The 22557-nt window shown below is 40.2% G+C and overlaps 1 protein-coding gene across 2 annotated transcripts; it reads left to right on the forward strand.

The window, feature by feature from the left end:
• The first annotated feature begins 545 nt into the window (after positions 1-545).
• On the forward strand, positions 546-22551 carry LOC129760697 (pre-mRNA cleavage complex 2 protein Pcf11-like). 2 transcript variants are annotated; one of them, XM_055758351.1, is made up of 12 exons: positions 546-692; positions 3168-3553; positions 12906-13031; positions 13103-13303; positions 13365-13538; positions 14289-15096; positions 16795-17140; positions 17205-17458; positions 17516-18028; positions 18089-20152; positions 20214-20681; positions 21385-22551. In XM_055758351.1, exons 2-12 carry the CDS (start codon positions 3362-3364, stop codon positions 21960-21962), a joined length of 5724 nt encoding a protein of 1907 aa, XP_055614326.1. In that variant the 5' UTR covers positions 546-692; positions 3168-3361; the 3' UTR covers positions 21963-22551. The 2 variants fall into 2 exon arrangements, with proteins under 2 accessions (XP_055614326.1, XP_055614328.1); XM_055758353.1 differs by having other exon boundaries at positions 13103-13297.
• Positions 22552-22557: the final 6 nt, after the last annotated feature.

Raw genomic sequence — 22557 nt, forward strand, 5'->3', positions numbered from 1 at the left:
TAATAAGGGCCCACTGAGCCAAAAGAGTATAAAAGCAAATGATCCATGAGTTAATAATCAGAACGATTTTACATGTTTCAAACTATATTTCGTGATTTCTTCAGATTTTAAGAAATTTATTTTCATACCTTTATGTTCGGAAAACGTATGGAGAATTGCCAAACACAACAGCTTTAAAGCGTTTTTTTTCCTAGAAATTCGCTTTTATGCACTCATACACCTTTTTGGCATCAATGCAGTAATTATGAAAATCCAAAGTTTGTAATTTTTTTTTTCTAAAATTATAATAGAGAAGAAAGAACAGTATAAACCTTCTTAAAACTCTTAAAATAGAATAAAAATGAATAAAAACAAAAAAAACGAGCACACAAAATACCTTAAGGCATTGATTAGAAAAAGTATTAAATAACTGACTTCAGAATCACTACCGAAAATTTTTTAATCGCCATAAAATACCGATTTTTATACCGATTTTTCGGATTTCCATACCGAAAAAAGATTTTTTTGGGTTCAAAAATACCGATTTAAATGTGGCATCACTGCTGGCAGACGTAACACAAATTTTCTACAAGTGGACGACGTTGCATGCACGCGAATTTTGCTCCGTGAAGTGCAGTGAAAAATCGGTTCAAATAGCTGTGAAAATGTGCGGAAACCAGTAGAAAGTAACTGAATTTCAATCTTTGCATCCGGTAAGTAGAATTAATACACTAGAGGTGTTTTCCAAGCGCAAAATTACAAAAATATGCGGTCGTTCTGGGGACGTGACTCACTTTTTTACCAGTTAAAGATGGCGGAGCGCTATAGATTTTCTTGTTGGTGTTCTTCCTGCTCCGATAGTCGCGTTTTTGTTGGTGTGTTTTCAAGGTGCTTGAATCGCAAAACGTTTAGTTGATTTTTTTTTTATTTCCTCAACGCCAAATGTCTGTTTCAACAAATGGTTAGTACAATAATTTATTGTGACTTGGCAGTGGTGTTTGATACAAAACTGTTGGCGAGGGCGCGATAAAGCACGATTAAATTTTAAACATTGTGTGCTTTCAAACATATGTAGACTAAAGTTGTTCCTAGCGCATAATATAATACTATATTTTTGATGCATCGTCATTTAAATTCTTTTTTATTTCATTGAAGAATTAGTTAAGGTACACCGGGGTAGGTGGAGAAGCGAGATGATAGGTTTTTAAACAATACTGTGCACTATTCTTTTCTCAAACTATCGATGCCAAATGTTAGATTTACTTATATTATATGAAAAGGAAACAATTTCAGTAATAACGAATGTTTACAGCGACTTTTTATTTATTTTCTATTTTTAACTACGAGGGGGTCGTACCCCTTGATGAAAATCCATATTACCAATATATTTTAAACTACGATGTCGAGTTGATGTGCATCGTTTTCAATTACAATTTATTATCTTGTAAACAAGCTGTCTCAGGACAACTAATTCTACGTTGAATCAAATCTCATATTATAAATAACAATTTAAGAAAAAAAACAACGTATTAAAATGAAGTACATAAAATGATTTAAAAAGAACTAAAACTTTTGGTCTCTGACCAAACCTAGAGTAAACGGCTTCACGCAGAGAAATCTATAGATATATCAGTAAAAGTATGCATCTACTAGAATATAAATATGGTAGTTTGGTTCTGACCCGAAAATTCAATCATGCCAGCAAGAAAATTCTCCGTTGCCACGCAATGGATTATGGCTAATATAGCAAGGGATTAAATCCAATAGGATGGCTGTTTTAACCATATATGTTGTTCCCGAGTGTAGGAAATTGTAGATTCAGAGTATAAATAAGAATAAAATGAATCAGGTAAAATCTCCACCCATATGGATGAATCAATTCAGAGGATGAAAATCCTCTGCGTATATCCAATGATTATTTCTGATTGCTGCTGCTGTTTCACCCGCGACATCCAAAATTGTCTAGGATCCATTTGGCTGCAGCCAGGACAAATGATTTCGTGGTCGCAAAACAAACTTGAGGCCTACTGGCGAAAGTTGGCAATGGCCCTGACAAAAAAATAAATAAAAGTATTCGTTAAAATCAGAACAATTAAATAATAAAACTTAAGTTGATTGAGGTCTTTCACTTAAATTAACAGTCAACAAAAATGGAGTCTCAAAAAGTAATATTGCAGGAAAACAGCAAATATATAAATAAAATGTTATGAATTCATTTTAGGACCGATACACTGACGGTGAATTAAGTACCGTTGCTTTTTATCAACATTTTTTTAATTTTTTACTTTTAACGGGAATTTGTTGACAACTATTTTAGTGATGCAACGAACGATAATTGATAGTTTTTGAAGATACATATTTTTCTAGGACATGTGAAAGTATAACTATGGTGAAATCTGTACGCGCTTGCCCCAGTGTACCTTAATGTAATTTTACGAAAAGGTTGTCGTTATAGAATTAAGAAAAAAAAATTCTAATACAGTTAGTTCAGGTTTAGGAAAACAATTGTGTAACAAAATTTAAAGAGTATTAAGCCGGTGGCTTTGTAGCTCATTATTCAGGTAGTGAGAATTCAAAAGAATTATTGAGCAGTAGCTAAATACCATTATTTAGACCTGGCAAAAGGCTGTTTGTATGCTAATGAGACTTTTACCTATAGGTAATTTTTATGAAGATTAACTGCAAATGTTTTCATTTCGTGAAAACAGTTGCTTCCTGAAGTCCTGTAGATTCCATGTCAAGAGTTCATTCTGAAGACTACCAATTGCTATTAAAGTGATTAAAAAATTTTACTCTTGGAAGCCGTATACCATAATAAAGGTAAAGACTCAAGTCTCAAGAAATATGCTAATTTGTTACGCACCTTCATTTGAAGGTTGTTAACCAGAGAGTGAGAGTACAAAGAATAAATATGCTGGTCGTTTCGGTATTGTATAAGCTATTTTTTGTTCAATGTTGGTACATTTCAGTGATGTGATATCGATTGCCTTGCACACATGGCACGAAATGACCTGCGAGTTTCGTTATAAATATATCTAAATTACTGTCATTGATTTTCCTAAACATAGAACTGGTACAGCAATGATTCGAGTAAGCAATTCAATTCTTTTAACGTTTTTGTTACGATAATCACTTAGGACCGAATTTCTATATTAACAAAGGTTTTTCTTTTTTCGTCTCTATTCCAGATAGTGTTAAAGGAGAAGTTCTGAGATATCATACCGTAGAAAAATTATCTACCCTTCTAGTTAATTGAAAAGAGTGTTCAACTTAAAGCATATCGTAAGCGGCGGAAGTCTTTCAGTGCCTCTGTTTCAAGTGTTATTCGCACTGAAAGTGTGTGCTGAGAGGAAAAGCAAATTATCCTTTGAAGGTGGGCATCATGGCTGCCGCACCACAAAATCAGGCGGCTGTAGATCGGCGAGCCCGGGAGATCGAGGCCGAGTATTCGTCTAGTTTGGCCGATTTGAATGTCAACAGTAAGCCGCTGATCAACATGTTGACCATTCTGGCCGAAGAGAATCTGGACTACGCCCAGGTCATCGTTAATGCAGTCGAGAAACATCTCGCCCAGGTTTCTATCCCTTTTGTTTGATATTATTTTTTTTTTACTTTCTTTATGTGTTTTTAAAAATGCGCACTGATTTGATGATCGTGTGTCACTTGAATGCTCAAATACGAGTTATGAGTTAGTTCAAAAATTTAAAACAAAAAAAAACATTCATATGATATGAATGAATAGCGTAAGTTGATAAATAGCAAAGTTATATTTGCTGCTAGAGTGTTGAACAATATATAGAAGATAGGTAATATGCAAGTAACTTCAATAAGTTCTAAAGTATATGACTTGATTGTACTCGTTTGGCCAAATCTCGATCACAACAGCCAGGTAAAAATATAAAAGATTCCTCGACATAAATGAGTTGTGTCTAAGCTTTAATTGAACATCTATTATGACAAACGGTAAAGCTTTTGATAGGTTATATAAACGTTGATGTATATTTGCAACTTATCAAAATATTGTTCAGAAGCAAGTGTTAGTAAAAGTGTGTAATTTTATTTACTTCGTCTTGATAAACTTTGGATCATTATTCTAATAATTTTTGTCTAGTATAAATAGTCAACCGCAGTAAAGTTTGAATTCGCGCATATCTTTATAATTAACCTCTGATGCAAAAATAGTTTGATAATAAGACTGAATAGCTATTATGATCCATTTGTAATATATTATTTCAAATTTAAATGATAGCTTCGCACGAAGAGAAATATCAAATCGTTGGACGATTGTGTTTCCTTTTATCTAATTCTTTAAAAAAAAACCTTGATTTGCACAATGTGTCATATACATAATAAAACAAAATCAAACAAAAGCTTTTTTTTATTCATAAAACCAAAAAAAAAATTAACCGTTAATTTAATTTATCTTTTGTTTAAAAAACCAGTAACCTTCTATTTTCCTACAACTATCGTTACTGTTTAGCATTAGTTTGTTTGACATAACAGTATTGCATTACGGTAGAAACTTTAAAATTCGGTAGCATTGGGCATTTTGGAAATCTAAACACAAGACCCTCTTGTTGATACTGGAAACTAACAAACGCGCACTGTCACAACCGTCCGGAGTGAAGCACCTTTCACTAATAGCCACCTTGCCACTTGCCGTCAATCAGAATTTTGAATCACGAAATGTGATCAAAGTAACCGCAGGTCTTTACTAACGAAAAATCATAAGCAGAGCAAGTGTGCGAGTGAATTGTGTGCCGAGTAAGATAGTAGCTACAAGCAGTTGTGAGTGGTAGAAACATTCGTTAGACCATAATAATTATATGTACTACCAATCAGCTCACGTGCTGCACGAAAGCATACGAAACACGTGCTACCAAAGTTGCGAGCACAGATTAGGCAGAAGGGAATTAAACAAATCGGAAAAATTCTATTCCTCTGTCTGTCGCTCACGCAACAATTTTAATAAATTCGTTTACGATCGGGGGCTCATTCTGTCGGTATGACTAACAAGCGGGGAACTGTGGAAGTGAGCTGCAATGTGTGCCGTCAGCCGGACGATAGTCGCATGGTAGCATGCGATTCCTGTGAACTGTGGTTTCACTTCGCGTGTGTAAAGGAGGATTCAAGTGTTCAGGATCGGGAGTGGAACTGTGAAAAATGTCTTGTCGCAGCTAATCAAGTCCCAGCCGGCACATCAACACCAACTAACAACACCGGAGCGATTCCAAAGTCGGGGAACATGCCAACGGATTCGAGGCTGGAGGAATATTTGCAGCAGCAACTATCCAAGCAGTTAGTGGTCATGCAGGAGATGTTCGACCGAATGATGCGTGAAAAGGAAGAGCAACAGGCGAAAGAGCTCAACGATCAGCGAAACATGTATGAGAAAAGGTTGAAGGATGCGGAGCGTAGAGTGATGGACCAAGTTTCTTCGAGGCCATGTGGTGGATCAGTAGCGGGTTCCAGGGTAGAACAAACATCGCAAATAGCCAACGCTGGACCAATAAGAGGAGCTGTTCGTAGTCCGTCATCTGTATGGCCCCTAGGGTGCGCATCGGCGATGAGTGCATCAGCCTATCAACAAGTCATCAGAGATGAAGCATTATATGACGTTAGCCGAAATCAACCGTTGCCATGGCAAATAGGAGTTGGTCCTACAGCAAGCTCGACGACAAATCCACTGCCACAGGTGAATGTAGCTGAGTCAAGCCACGGCTACGATGTGCTCGCGCATGAGCTAAAGTTGCTGGAGGACAAACAAGCTTTGGAGAGAAAGCATTTGGAGGAGCGTCGTCAACTTTTGAATCGGCAATCAGTAATCGACGGAAGTGCGACTGGCGGTGGTGCCGGTTTGAATTCACAACCAACAACATTCCAACCGAATGTCAGCAGCTTCAGTGGTACGATTGGTGGTGGTGCAAGACCACATGCTCAAGCAACGGCGTTCGAGTCAAACTATGGCGGTTCCTTCGGTGCGAATAGTTTCGGAATTGGATTTCATCCTCAAGCCAGGAGTGCCGGTGGTTTTGGTGGATACCCCATGTTGAGCCAGAATCAGATTTCAGCGCGTCAAGTTTTGAATAAGGAGCTTCCCGTGTTCACCGGAAATCCAGAAGAGTGGCCTCTTTTCATTGCGAGCTTCGAGAGTTCAAGTCGAATATGCGGATTCAGCGACGAGGAAAATATGCTGCGGCTCCAGCGAAGTTTGAAAGGCAAGGCTTTGGAAGCGGTACGATGCCGTTTGTTGCATCCTCAAAATTTGGCAGGTGTGATCGAGACTCTGAGAACTCTTTTTGGAAGGCCCGAAGCTATCGTCTACACGTTCATACGCAAAATCCGAGAAATGCCAGCACCGAAGGAGGATAAGTTACAGACAGTCATCGACTTCGGCGTGGCTGTCCAAAACGTCTGTGCAGCCATCTCAGCTTCAGGTCTCGACGAGTATATGTTCGACGTAGCTCTCCTACAGGAACTAATAAGTAAACTGCCGACATCCATACGAATGAACTGGGCGTTCTATCGACAAGGACTGGCGAGAGTTACTCTTTGGGAATTCAGCGATTGGTTAGGAAAGGTGGCTACAGCGGCGAGCACCATAACGTTGCCATCGATTAATCCACCTAAAATTGAAAAGCGTGAAAGAAAGAATGAGAATTTTATTAACGTGCATTCGGAAGCCAGTGGAGGTTTTGAGAATCCTGTAAAAGAACGTTCGGTTACTGTTTCGAAGGCGAAAGGTTGCGTGTCGTGTTCAGGTGAATGCAGTGGTCTTGAACAGTGCCGGAAATTCCTTAAATTGGACATCGGGTCTCGTTGGACGATCATCAAAGAGCAGAATTTGTGCAGGAAGTGTCTGCGGAAGCATTTTGGTGCTTGTAAGGTGAAAGAACCATGCGGAAGAAACGGTTGCACGTACAAGCACAACAAGCTTCTCCATGACGATAAGCGCTACAGCAAGCCAGCGGCATCTGAGTCAACGAAGTCTAGCAACGATAACTCGTCTTCAAATTCTACAACGCAGAGTTGCAACACGCATTCAAAGGCTACTCGGAGAGTTCTGTTTCGGTATGTGCCTGTGACAATCTACGGAAAAGGAAAGCAAGTGAACACCTTTGCGTTCCTCGACGATGGATCATCTGCAACTCTAATGGAGCACGGTCTACTTAAAGAACTTGGTCTGAATGGCACCCCTTATCCATTGTGTCTTGACTGGACTGGAGGCCAAAGTCGGGAAGAAAAGGAGTCGGTTGTGCTAGCTTTGAAGATTTCCGGAACAACCGAAGCAAGTGAAGTGTTCGAATTGTCGGAGGTTCATACGGTCAAGGACCTTTCTCTACCGAAGCAGTCAGTTTCAGTTCCGCAAATGGTGACGAAGTACGGTTATCTTGATGGGTTACCCCTACGATCCTACGAAGGAGCTTCTCCACGAATCCTTATAGGGATGAACAACTGTCGCCTGGGAAGTTCTTTAAGAAGCCTTGAGGGAGATGAGAACGAGCCGATGGCATCCAAGACAAGACTTGGTTGGATATTGTATGGTCCCTGTACAGCGGAGTTTGGTGTTAACGAGTCAGACTATAGTGGTTACCATAGCTTCCACATTTGCCCGTGTAACAAAGATAGCGAGAAAGATGTTCATGAAGCCCTGAAGGAGTACTTCTCAATCGAGTCGATGGGAATCTATGGATCTTCGAGGTCACTTCTCTCTAAGGACGAAGAAAGGGCGTTGAAGATTTTGTCTACTGAAACGCGTCTTATTGGAAACCGTTACGAGACTGGATTGTTGTGGCGATACGATCAACTAAAGTTACCGAACAGCAAAGGAATGGCTCTGAAGCGTCTTGCCTGTTTAGAAAAACGACTGAAGCGAGAGCCTGAATTAGCAGCGGCTATGTCAGCAAAGATGTCCGAGTACGAGGAGAAAGGTTATATTCGGCGACTATCGATCCAGGAAAAAGCGGAGAAACATCCAAACGACTGGTATTTGCCGATATTTCCTGTTACGAATCCGAACAAGCCCGGTAAGATGCGTATCGTGTTTGACGCAGCAGCCAAAGTCAACGAAGTATCGCTAAACTCGTTCCTTCTTACGGGACCTGATCAGCTAGTATCCCTGTTAACTGTCCTCTTCAAGTTTCGTGAATTTCGCATCGCAGTCGTGGGAGACATCCGAGAGATGTTCTTTCAAGTAAAGATGAAAAAGCAGGACCAGCGAAGCCAGATGATATTGTGGCCCAATACAGCTGCAGTCGAAGATCCAGAGGTGTACGTGGTAACAGTAATGACTTTCGGAGCGGCATGTTCTCCAAGCAGTGCGCATTACGTCAAGAACCGGAACGCTGACAGATTCGAGGAACAACACCCTAGGGCAGTTCAGTGTATTAAGTACGAGCACTACGTGGATGACATGTTGGCAAGCGTAGAAACCGAAGAAGATGCGACGAAATTAGCTGAAGAAGTTCGTTGGATTCACGCACAAGGAGGGTTCGAGATAAGAAACTGGCATTCTAACTCAAGTTACGTTATCGAAAACCTACAAGAAAAACCTACCGTGGAGAAAAACATGAGCTTCTGTCCGGAGATGTCAACGGAGAAAGTCCTCGGAATGTGGTGGGACACAACTACTGATACGTTTACGTTCAAGTTATCACCGAAACACGATGCAGAACTACTTTCCGGAGCAAGGATGCCAACGAAACGTGAAGTCTTGAGAACTTTGATGACTGTATACGACCCTATGGGACTCATCGGCAACTTTCTCATTTATTTGAAAATCCTGCTCCAGGAGATTTGGCGTTCCGGAACCGGTTGGGACGATGAGATCGACTCGAGGTTGACCGAGAAGTGGTTAACATGGATTGAAGCGCTGCCGAATGTTCGTCAAGTTACTATCCCACGCTGTTACCGAACTGTGACGTCCATCGAGTCAACCAACAGTGTGGAGCTGCATGTTTTCTGCGATGCCAGTGAAAATGGAATAGCTGCCGTTGCCTACTTTAAATTCCAAGAAGGAGATAAGGCGGAATGTGCGCTGATTGGATCAAAGACCCGTGTAGCCCCGTTGAAGTTCCTCTCTATTCCTCGTCTTGAGTTGCAGGCCGCAGTAGTTGGAGCACGCTTTGCCGATAGTATTGTCAAGTCACACAGAATGAAGATTACACGACGAGTTTTCTGGACTGATTCCCGTGATGTAGTGTGCTGGTTACGGTCTGATCATCGACGATACAGCCAATTTGTTGCGTTTAGGGTCAGCGAACTTCTTGATACCACACAAGTAGGAGAATGGAGATGGCTTCCAACTAAGCAGAACGTAGCGGATGAAGGAACAAAGTGGCAAAGATTGCCGAACTTTCAGCCGAGCAGTCGTTGGTTCCGAGGACCAGACTTCCTACTAGAACCCGAAGATTCGTGGCCTGGCGACGCTGGAGATCAAGGAACGACGATGGAAGAGATCCGTGCTAGCGTTCTTCACCACCAAGGAGCCAAACCACTGATCATCTCTTTCGAACGTTTTTCGAAATGGCAACGACTTTTGCGATCTGTCGGATACTTACACCGTTATTTCATCAACTTCCAGAACACCGTTAGAAAAACCACACTAGTGAGAGGCGCTCTGACACAGGAGGAGTTGAAATCAGCTGAGAACACAATCTACCGATGTGTTCAGCAGCAGGCTTACTCGGACGAAGTTCGATTGATACGCAGTCGAGTACAAGGAGCTTCACCCTGGGAACGTACGTTGTCGAAATCCAGTGCTCTCTACAAACTAAACCCAGTCATCGATGAGCACGGTGTTCTACGAATGCAAGGACGTATCGGCGCCTGCGAATGGGCAGATGAGGCCACGAAAAACCCAGTTATACTCCCGAGGCAACATCACGTAACAAACCTGTTGATCGCTGACTACCACGCTAAGTACCATCATCAGAATCATCAAACCGCATTGAATGAGATTCGACTTAAGTACAATATTCCTCGCCTCCGCTCCGAACTTGATCGTGTTAGAAGGAACTGTCTAAGGTGTAAAATCCGCCAGGCTAGTCCAAGGCCTCCAGCTATGGGTAATCTTCCACCAGCCCGACTGGCAGCCTACCAGCGACCCTTCTCGTACACCGGAATAGACTATTTTGGACCAATGACCGTGCTAGTTGGCAGGCGTACCGAGAAACGATGGGGAGTTCTTTTCACCTGCATGACCACCAGAGGCATACATATCGAGATCGCACATTCCCTGTCTACGGATTCTTGCATCTTAGCTCTACGTAATTTCATCGCAAGAAGAGGTCCACCTTTGGAGATCATCAGTGACCGGGGAACCAACTTCATCGGAGCATCGAGGGAGCTACGTGAAGCACTGGCGAAGATCGACGAAGAACGTCTGAAAGTAGAATTCGTCAGCCCAGATACTAAGTGGACGTTCAATCCTCCGGCTGCCCCACATTTCGGTGGCTGTTGGGAGCGTTTAATTCAGTCAGTCAAGAAGATCATGAACGACTTCGACCCCCCGCGTTTACCTTCAGACGAAATTTTACGATCCATGCTGATGGAAATTGAAATGATATTGAACTCAAGACCATTGACAGACATACCGATAGACAACGACAATGAGCCCCCCTTAACACCTAACCATTTTTTGTTGGGTTCTTCGAATGGTAGTAAGCCCCCGATCGTTTTCGACAATACACCGATTACTCTGAAACGATCGTGGACGATGGCACAACAATACGCTGATCTTTTCTGGAAGAAGTGGGTAAATGAATATCTGCCCACGCTGACGCGAAGGACCAAGTGGTTTCAACCCGTGAAGCCCATTCAGGAAGGAGACTTGGTGATGGTCGTCGACAATAACCTGCCAAGGAATTGCTGGCCAAGAGGACGTGTGATCAAAGCTGTTCCGGCGCATGATGGTCAGGTTCGTCGTGTTACTGTTCAGACATTAAAGGGGCTTCTAGAGAGACCTGCTACCAAGGTTGCCGTGTTAGATGTCGGTGCAACAGGAGGTAAGCCACAGGGACAGTGACGTACCGAGGGGGAGTGTCACAACCGTCCGGAGTGAAGCACCTTTCACTAATAGCCACCTTGCCACTTGCCGTCAATCAGAATTTTGAATCACGAAATGTGATCAAAGTAACCGCAGGTCTTTACTAACGAAAAATCATAAGCAGAGCAAGTGTGCGAGTGAATTGTGTGCCGAGTAAGATAGTAGCTACAAGCAGTTGTGAGTGGTAGAAACATTCGTTAGACCATAATAATTATATGTACTACCAATCAGCTCACGTGCTGCACGAAAGCATACGAAACACGTGCTACCAAAGTTGCGAGCACAGATTAGGCAGAAGGGAATTAAACAAAGACTCACGCAACACGCACATTTTAATTTACGGACAAGCTAAATCTGCTTATTAGAATAATTCCATGAAGCTTTGGAGTCAGGGTACAGAAAATAAAAATTTTACCCGTAGATTTTCTGCAAACGTAGATTTCCGCCAAAACCTTCAGCATGTTTGAAAATCAAATGAAAAATTAGGTTTCAAAATAATCAAAAAACGACTGTACGGAAATCACATAAAAGTCTTGAAAAAGGAAAAACAAAATCAATAGTTACCTAATCTTCGATAGTTTTTACATAGTTTACTTTTTGCAAAATGAAAAAATATCACGTTTTCTATTATATTGCACTTCAATTTGTCTTAAGTGCCTTCATAAGATTAGTCCATAGTATAGGCAACATCTTGGGTGCGTAAAAGGAAATAGGTATTCCGCTGGAGATTTGTGACACGCATCTTTACTTCTAGATGTAAACATAAACAAGCAGCAACCAAAATCGCAGTATAAGTTGCCTAGTGTGGACTAGGTTCTAGAAAATATTGGTATCGATTTCCGATGAAGACGAATGCGCCAAATCTTAACAAATCGAGTGATTAGCTAAGTGAAATAGTACGTTCGAAGACTTACCTACATTTTGAAGTAAGTTTTTTTTTGTATTTGAGGTTTTGAGTAAACTAACTTTATGCTGGAAGCTTATACAGCGATCGAACTTTGAACGAGATTTTCTTGAAATGAGGGATGTTTCTAAATGTCCATTGAATTTCTTTCAAATTAATCAATTCCATGATATTGAAGGCTCCCCAATGGAAACTGTTTTCCAATACGACCCTTTTGTTACCCTTTTCCCCTTCCTTAGTAAAATTTTTCTAACTGTTGAGTCGCCGCGACTATTACGGCCCCCTCCCCTACTAACCTATATAGTTAAATGTTGAATTTATAGATACACTCGGCACATTTAAACTTTGTCAAAGTAAAAGGCCTAATAAACGTAGTTGTAAATTAAAAAAAAATAAATAAATAAAAAAAAAAGATATTGAAGGCCATGCTTTTTTCAAAGGATGTGATAAATATGCGCTGTATGTTTCACCTGAATCAACTATCAATGACATTTTACAATCGAAATGTTGAAATGTTTAATCCAATCCAAAAACTCGAATATGCCAGATATTTGTCCGTATTGCTTAAAGGCTTGTAACTAAGTCCTGTTTTGTTTACACAATTTTTTTTTGGCTCTATACCTTGTACACCGTATGGAAGCAATTTATATTTCTGAAATTCTCCTAGTAATTAAAGTATACTCAATTAAGTTTAATTTTTCTGTTTGCTTCTGAAGTCTGTATTTTTTAAGATTTTATTAAATATCACAAATTGTAACAAATATTTTCGTTTCGTGAAAATGATTAAGTTTTGGTAACAATTTGTATGTTGTTGAAAACATTCAGTCATATTCGTTGAGAAACAGTGATAAAAAATTCTGTCAACTTCATTGGGAAAAAGCTTGCAACATGAATGTGGACTATCAACACAGGAACGAAACGGTAAAGCGGAAATAGTTACCTTAAATCTATATTTTTCGATTTCTTACTATATAGGTACAGCCAGATGTAAAGTTACCGATCCTGTATCTAGTGGATTCTATCGTTAAAAACGTCGGCAGACAGTACAAAGCAATCTTCAGTCAGGTTATCGTAACAATGTTTGTCGGCGTCTTCGAATCGGTAAGTCGTGCTAAGTGTTACAGTCGGAGTATAAATTACAAGCATTTATATTTTTCTTATTGTTGTAATAGGTAAATGAAAGGGTTCGTGAAAAAATGTTCAGTTTGCGTCAGACGTGGAACGATGTTTTTCCTCAGTCGAAGTTGTACGCTTTGGACATCAAGATCAACTCGATCGATCCGAATTGGCCGATAACTGCTCAAATACGCCCGGCTGCTCAAAAGTCTCCATCAATTCACGTTAACCCCAATTTCCTGAAACCTCAAGTAAAAGTAATTTAACTTTTTACATTAAATAAGAATCCGGAGTTAATGTAAACCTTTACTTTTCAAGGCCGAAGAACCGGATACGACGAATGTCGATATGGAACAACAGCTGCGAGATAAGCAGCGTGAGCTTTTGGAGCTGAAAGCTAGGAAGCTTGAGCTGGAACTTTTAGCCACCAAAAAACGAATCGAAGAACAAGAAAAACAAATTGTTCTACAAACGGCCAGTGTTTCTAAAGAGGTAATTTTTTTTAAAATTTATTATCAACATCTATGAATTCAGTATTTTTATTTAATGCAGTACAGGATGTTCTAACTAACATCTCAAGATCCTTTAATATTCTACGCTGCCTACACTATACTATAATTTTCTTCTCTAAACTATCACCTAGCTTTCATTTAAGTGTCAGTTTGGCCTCGTTTTCACAAAATTTATAATTGATGCGTGCATAAATGAAAATGTTGCACACATTATAACAGTTGAAAAATCGAGCAGTTCGAGCTTTTGTCTTTCTTTGTCTCCCTACCCTGAATTTACCTATGGTGGAATGAGAGGCATATTGTTCGCCAGATTTGACAGCTCATTTGAAAGCTCCAGCAGAGCCTTTAACTGTTATACAGACATGAAAAGTCTACATCTAGGGGCTTTTTCTATTGATGAGTGCAACAATTGCACTTAAATTATGATTTTAAAAATCATTGAATGTAGTGTTTTAAAACTCCTATGAGTAAAAAAACAAGTTCATATCATTTAAAAATAATGCTCTGATATTTGAAAACTCAAAATTATCTTAAAAAATTGTGTATATTACGTATAAAATTTTAAAGATGAACGCATCAATACGTATACATGAATTATGAGTTTTGTGAAAACGCGGCCTTTCTCACAGCTATTTAAACGCTACCAAAAAACTTATGAATTCAGTATTTTAATTCAATTGTTTTTTGAACATTAAACAAATTTCGAACATTTATGTTTGTTAATTTCCAGGCTGAACCGGACACTAAAAAACTTACCCAATCTACGAAGTGTGTTACATTGCCAGCGACAAAAGGGCGTATAATTCCCCCCAACGCGGCCATGATCAATCTAGTGAAATCTCGTGACCCTCGATTAGCGAGACAACAAGCTCAGCTAGCCGCTCAACTGACGGCTGCGAGTACAAATTCAACTCCAACATTAGTTGCGGGGATCCAAATTCCCCCCGGACCCATCGTTCTGGACCCTTCAGGAAAGCCGATCAGTATAAAAGACCGCCTAGGCCGTATACCTAAACGTGTGGATCCACGACTAAAAGTGGAAAATGACCGGAAAAAACTATCCTCGGCTGTGTCGTCTGCTACGAATAAGGACGAAGCTACCAAAAAACGCGATAAAGATAGTTCCAAGGTCAGCCGGAGTAATTCATCCAAATCGACCAGCTCGGAGAGGAAAAAATCATCTTCAGATTCTTCCTCACCAAAGAGCAACAGCTCACCGAGCAAGAAAAAGCTATCTTCCTCCGATAAGTCCCCCTCTCGAAGTGATAAAATTTCACCCAAATCGAGTCGGATTTCCAAAAGTAGCAGCAGCAACAACAGTGTCCGTAAACATCATGATACGTCCAGGAGCCCCGAAAAATCAGCAAACATTCAGCGGTTGGACCATATTCAGCAGCTACCCATCAACAATCCATCGAAAGACGTGGACCTGCGTGTGTTGATTCCAGAAAAGAAGCTGAAATTGGATCATCCGGAATTGCAACTACCGTTACCAGAGCATCAGGCAAAACTAGTTAGCAATCCATTAGCTGATCAAAGTAAGAGTGAGCCCAATTTACTACCTTCACTATCTACTCTTAACTCTAGCGTACAGGAACGATGCATGGAAATGCTATCGCTACTCAAAGGCATTTTTATCGGTCTATTCTGGCCAATTCTAGCTCTCGATTGGAGCGGCGCGCTCAATTCGATGATTCTGTGCAATTATCGGTACCATTTACATCCGGTACAATCACCCGTCAAAGGTGGCCCGCAATGGTGGTCTTGGCGGGGCCACTACAGCGACCACAAACGGTTGTACTGTTTTGCAGCGCATAGAACTAGAGCGATAGAATATCGAATCAATTGCCAAATAAATGCAGTTTATGATGAGCGAACACACCAAGAGGGCATTTGGTTCAAACTGTAGTTTTTCTTTCCTCCAAATCTCTTGGGACACTTTTCAGTCAGTTGCGACTTCGTAGGGCCATGCTTGTCATTCCACAACGTTTCGAGTTTTGAATTTCCTTTTGTTTCGGTTTTTTGTTCATTGCGTTGGACCTTTTACCATTTGTCTGATGTGGTAATGAAAGTTAGTCCAGTTTTGTGTTTTTTTTTCTATTGTCGATTGCTGCTATGTGTTGATGTTTTCCATTTTCAATCGGAGCAACTAAACAAGGATCGAGTGATTGTCTGTTGGAACTTGGATTGGACTGTAAAGTGCTTTGTTTCTGGTGACGACATAATACAAAATCATGTGATAATTTTGAAAGGTGACTTCAAGTGATAATTTAATGCAGCGGTCAACTTTGAAACCAAGGACATAATCAGTGGAAAATATTTGGCAAATCTTTCCAATAGATTTGTTGTAAGCATTTTTTTTGCGTGATTCGGTTATATATTTGGGATTATTTAATTTCCACTGGATGGAAGCATTTATTCATACCATAAGAGAATATTTAAAAAATTCTTTTGTATTTGTTATTTATTTCTGATCAACGGATCACATGTTGATCCCAATGATATTCTCTAGGATTATTTCTCTAGTATAATCTCTGTGGTTCCTGGACAGCTTCAATTAAAAAAAAATTCCTGTTTTTTCTATAAAATACCGTCCGCAATAACTTCATAAGGAATTCAAACATATTAATACAAATAATGGGTCTTTTTTGCTAAACCGTTGATTTTAATGATGATGATTTGTGAATTCTTGTCTTGTTCTTTTTAATTTTATTTTTAAAAATGTTGTGAGTTTTCTATCAACATGGCCCACGGTGCTTTAAGCTCTGTGCTTAACAATTTTAGTGAGTGATTGACTGCGGGCTTTAATTTTTATTTTATGTATAGTAACTGTTTGTTTTTTGGCTTGGTAATAAAAGATATTTTATTTGTCGATCTGGAATTAAAAATAGGATTATCCCTGCATTTCCACCAAAAACGATTAGAGATTTATGTTGTAATATCGCTTAAAAATCTGAAAGAACAAAAAGAAATTTCAATTGGAATACAAAATATAATAAATTGTTTATATCACAAGAAGGCAGCAGTCCACTCCAAGTTCCTCTCTTGTACTTGTCGTAGTTGGATAGTAGAGAACAGCGTTGAACGAAAGAAAAAAATAGGGAGCAGTTTTTTTAATGTTGGGTATAGTTTCTTCTCGCAGTTCAATCAATTGTTGTCCCTCACTAGTCGTTAGTTGACACACTCCCTGCTCCTTGAAGGCCAAAATATCGCAACCATTTGATCGAATTTTACAGAGAAATCAGCCATGGGCGATGTGTTAAAAGCAGCAGTAGATCCATCAGCAGCGACAGTCACCAAAGATGTTGATTTGCGGATACCTCCCCCAGGACTGTTGAAGGAGCCACTTGAACTTCCAGCCATTTCCTTACAACCCATCAAGGATTCTATTGTACCATTGGGCACCATCGAGTCTGGAATTAATGTTACTTCAATCGGACCAGTCGAAAATAGTGAAACCATTGCACCCTCGGTTTCATCCGCGACTGGTTTGAATGAAGTTTCCAAGAAGCGCAGCAGCACAAGCAACAACAGCCAGGATGAACCATTAACCAAAAAATCTAAAGCGGAAAAAATAGATATGTAAGTTTTTTTTTCTGTTATATTTCTATATTTTTGAAATAATTTTATCTTTTAACAACTGTAGGCTTTTTGGGAACGAAGATGTTGACCTGCGTAAGTTCACTGCTCCACCGAAAGTGGATGTTTTAGTACCACCTCCACCAATGATTTCGGAAACAACAAGACCGGCGTCCTATTCTGATTCATCAGAAAATAATCTTAATATCGAATCTTCATCCAAAGCAGCACTGCAGGCGGTGCGTGCTAAAATCGCCGAAGCTACCAAGAACAAAGATCGTGATAAGCTTGGCAGACCATTGTTATACAATAAACTATCAGGTATATTAACTGTCATTTCCAAGATAACATCAAAGGTATAAACAAAGTTTTTCACAGATGATCCAGTGGAGCGTCGAAGATCCTACACCGATCCAAAACCAGTGGACGTTGACTTACGCCAACAACAGCAACTACAACACCAACAGTTCCAAGACACCGCCAATGATGAACTCTCACAAGATGGTATGACTGCTAATATTCGAACCATTATTGCCCAAGCTCAAGAACAAATGGAGAAAGGAGAAATTACACCTGAACAGTATAACATACTGATGAAACAGGTAATACAACTCAACGAAACACAGAAGATCAGACAGGCTCAACGGATGGAAATAATGAAAAAGCAAGCAATGAAGAAGGTTACTGAACAACATCCGCAAGCGATGAAACCTGATACTATCGGGCACGCGTTTGGTGGTCAGGAAACGACGAGTGGCGGTTTCAGTCCTAACTTCAACGATGAAAATGAGATGAAACCGAACGGTCCTCCTGCGTTAAATAATGATCTTCGTGGTAAAATAGATTCAAACTCTAAATTTGCCGATGCAATGCCTGATATAAGGCGACGTGGTAAGAATAATAACTCGGTTAAAATATTTTTCACAACTAAATTTCAAATCTTCTATACAGATCCTCGACGAACTCGTGACATTCGTTTCAATCCTCCGTGGGATAATCGAGGACCGATTCAAATGCCTCCGGTGCCACCAGGTCCTGTTATGAATCGTGCTCCAGGACCAATATTAAATTCTTGGTCTGGACAAGGGCCATTCCCAATGATCGAACCACCACCACAATTTCCACCACCACCAATTACTGGTTTGAACAAGCTTCCTCTAGTAAATGCACCCGCACAGGTACCAAAGTTAAACGAAAGCGTGCGTACCATCAATATCGATGGCATACAGCGTGAAATTCGATTCTACGACGATATAGCGGTCATTTTCATGAGTTGGGATGAACCGAAAGAGATCGGTTTTCAAAAAGGTTCCCGCATGGTCGTTGTCGATGATCGGGATTCTTTTGAGCTATGTTTCAATGATTGTTACAAAGCAATTACCATTGAAGGACGCGTATACCAAATGAAACTAGGATCTCCGACTCGGGAGCTCTACATCGATGACAGCTGGCACGAGTGCTATTTTGGTGATCCTCCAACTAGTATTGTACTGGATGGCATAACCCGTGTGTTTAAAATTAGTGGCCCTGCACCTCAGGTGAAAATTGGTGATAGTCGGAATGATTTAGTTGCTGGTAAAATCAACATGATTGTGAATGCTGAAATTATTATACCGGTATTTCTTGATTCTCTCAGTCAGACCTTTGAAATTCAAGGTCAAACACACCGTCTACAGTTTGCCGACTTTTTGCTGTCAGTGATAATCAATGAGCAAGCATATCCAGTGGAGTTTGGCGGCTTACCAAAAGTGTTCAAATTACGTGGTAAAGATTATTACATCCGGTTCACTGCTCTTCCAAAACTCGTGGTACCTGGACGTGTTTATATTCGCGATATGATTCGAACCTCACTTTATCGTGATTTGCGTACACCACCACGTGATTCAAGCATGGTACCATCTTACATTCCCCCTATGATGGGATCAATATCTGCCCCACCGAGCGTGTCTGGTATCTTTCCTGCCGCGGCTTCTGTGATGCAACAATCGCAAATACAGCCGCCAATGACCGCTGGTCTGGACTATCTCACTAATTTGATGCCACATCATTCTGGAGCCAATGCATCTCACAACTTGGCTGGATATAGAATACAGTCTGAAGATAAACCTATAAAAGTTTCCCCAGATCCACCTACTACATCTGTGAATCCAACAGCTTCTCTAAATGTCCCTATACTACAGAACATCAATATAGACGAGCTATATAAAAAAATTGTCGCCTCTGGAATTCTTACCAAAACCAAAAGTGCTCCGGCTGCTCCCATTGCGGCCACTCCTTCTGTTCAAGTACCTACAGCTACAGTTACTACAATTCCAATAGTGACAGCCGTCAACAACAAACAACCGGAAAAATCACTTGAAGAAGAGCTCGAAACTATTGAGCCTATCTATTTAAATAAGCCCGAAACACTTAAACGTCGGCAGTCGGCTATTGTTTCGCAACTTTTCAATGGAATGCAATGCAGTAGCTGCGGCGTCCGATTTCCGCCAGAACAGACTATGAAGTACAGTCAGCATTTGGACTGGCACTTCCGACAGAATCGACGAGATCGTGATTCTGCTCGCAAAGCCCATTCAAGGAAATGGTATTATGATGTATCAGATTGGATCCAGTATGAAGAGATCGAGGATCTCGAGGAACGCGAAAAGAACTGGTTCGAAACGCAACAAGGCGAGCAAATTGAATTTAATGGTGACGGCGATCAAGGAGGAGGACGCAATGTTGACTCACCACCACCCAGTTGTCCAGCCGGTTCTGATGAAGTAGAAAAACGATGCCATATGTGCCATGATGAATTTGAACAATTTTACAATGAAGAAACGGAAGAGTGGCATCTAAGAAACGCCATCAGAGTGGAGGATGATATATACCATCCATTGTGCTACGAAGACTACAAAGCTTCTCTCACAATGGACGAAACCGTGTTGAACACGACCAATGAAGAAAGTAAAACGGAAGATGATATCATTAAAGTGAAAACAGAGGTTGTAAGCGATCCCGATGATTCCGTCAAAGGTAAATTAATTCATGACTGTTTTTAAAGGAGTGTTTTATTATTATTCCCCTATATCAACAGAAATAACGCTAGATGATGACGACGATGTTATTGTATTACCACCAACCGAAGAAGTCGTAACAGAAATTCCGGATGATGATGATATTGAAACAGTTGATTCTGTTTCCACTTCCGACGAACGGCAAGTTCCTTCAGCGGCAGCTATTGATGACGACAACAGCAAATCGAATAATGGTTCAGACGAGAAACCCGAAGTCGGAAGCGCTCCTATAACGGAAAAACCTCAAATCATTGAAACCCGAATCGATGATGATCTTGTAATTCAGGAACCTACCATCGAGAAGATAGATGTAACGAATATGGACGAAAGTGAGGATTTGGGCAAAAGCGTGTCTCCGCCGAAGATAATAAAAGTAAAGCAAGAACCGAAGGACGATGACGAAATTGACGAAGAAGACGCACTGTTCGAGGACGTGGGAACAATTGAATCCTCAATGATTATCGAGGACGAAATGTCGAAAGATGCAGGTATGTTTTGTGGGGGGACCGTTTCTCTTCTTTTTTTATTTTGAAACCAACCAATTTGGGTAAAAAAAGAATGATAAATTTAACGAATTTTTTGAGTTTTTTTTAAATTTTTTTTTATTTACAACTAGTTTATTAAAGGCCTTTTTTAAGACATTTGGAATTTGATTTTGTTAACAAAGCGCTGATGTGGTCTAGTGGATAGGCTGGCGCGAGCCTGGTAACCCAGGCGTACTGGGTTCGATTCCCGGTATCGGCAAGACAAACTTTTGGGTTCGAATCCCATAAGTTGCCGACAGGTGAGATGCTTGGGGAGTAAGTAGAGGCCAGTCTCGAATCCACCCTTGTCCTTCCTCCAACTGGTATCAAAAGGGGTTGGTTTATTATCTTGAACTGCTTTCTGTCTATATCCAGCCGGAATGGATATAATGAAGTGCATGATGGTCTAACCAACGATCGCTTACTATTCTACGCTGCCTACTCTAAACTTTAAAATTTCCTTCTCCATACTATCTCTAATTTTCATTTCCACCGTCAGCTCCCCGAGCTATTTAAAAGCAAAAAAAAACTAGTTTATTAAAGGCCTTTTACTTTTACAAAGTTTTCATGTGATTTTGTATTCTTTTTCAATCCGTAAATTACACGGTAACAGTTTATAGAACATCGATTGTTTGTTATATAATGATAGTTCTACGACATATTTCAGGAACGGTCGATCTTGAATCGCTGCCATCACCACGAACACCACCATTGGAAAGTACTAGTCAAGGGCAACTTTTACCGTCTATTGATGGTAACGTGGAGTTGCAAGATGCTCCTGCCACCAGTATTATAACAAATCGAATCAAAATAAACATCACAACAGCTAAAACAACATCAAATGTTTCAAATAGCATTCACAGTTCCGCCACCAGTACAGCGAACAATACATCCAGCGATCTGTCACAACATCATAACGCTGGCAGGAGTGGAGGATCAAGTATTTCCGTGTTGATAAGCGGTGGCAGCACTATGTACAACGACAATAGTAACGATGATCTGTACAGCAACATGGATGATATGCATCATACTGGAGAAAACAGCCAGAATAGCAGCAACCAGTTATTAATGATAATGCCTGAAGAAGAACTGAATGATTCTAATAAAGGTCCGGTCGCGGTGACCGAAGAAGAACCGACTGATATTGCGTATGATTTGAAGCCGAGCTTGCGGGGCATTGAATTCACCCGGCAACCTCGCGTAGAAAACGGATTTGACACGTCCGGACTTTGTTCTATAATGTAAATTAACTAACCTATCCATTATGTGTATATTATGATGCGGAATAGTAATAAGAGTGATCCAACCGTAAAAAGAAACAAAAACGAAATTGTGATATTCGGTTGCAATCTCTGTCACGGTGGCCCCACGAAGAGGGGTGTTCCGGGCGGGCTTTATTGTGACCATTCTAGAATTACGCAACAGTCCTTTAGTATATAAGGTACCCAGCAACAATCGAAATACTTAAGAAGTGTGTAAAAATCTAGTGAAAAAAATCACAACTTTCATTTTTTTTAAACCAGGTTTAGTATGTATTAGTATTTCTCCTGATAGTCATAAGTTCCGTTGTTTTGAAGAAAACTGGAAAATAAACTGATTCATCCCCTTTCATCTTCATCACCCATCATAAAACATTTTGGAAACAGGCGTGCTTCGAAAAGTTTTTTTTATGCAATAAAATGAAACGTTACAAACGGTGTTGTACAATTCATGAAAGAGAAATGGAGAATTAGTATTACTCTTGGATTGATTTTGTTTGTGAATATTTTTACTTCTGTATATATTATTTGAAAAAAAAAATGTTTTTTTTTCTTATATGGGAATCTATACTCTTCTTTGT

This window comes from Uranotaenia lowii, unplaced genomic scaffold (assembly GCF_029784155.1).
Source record: "Uranotaenia lowii strain MFRU-FL unplaced genomic scaffold, ASM2978415v1 HiC_scaffold_725, whole genome shotgun sequence".
In the NCBI taxonomy this organism is placed as follows: domain Eukaryota; kingdom Metazoa; phylum Arthropoda; class Insecta; order Diptera; family Culicidae; genus Uranotaenia; species Uranotaenia lowii.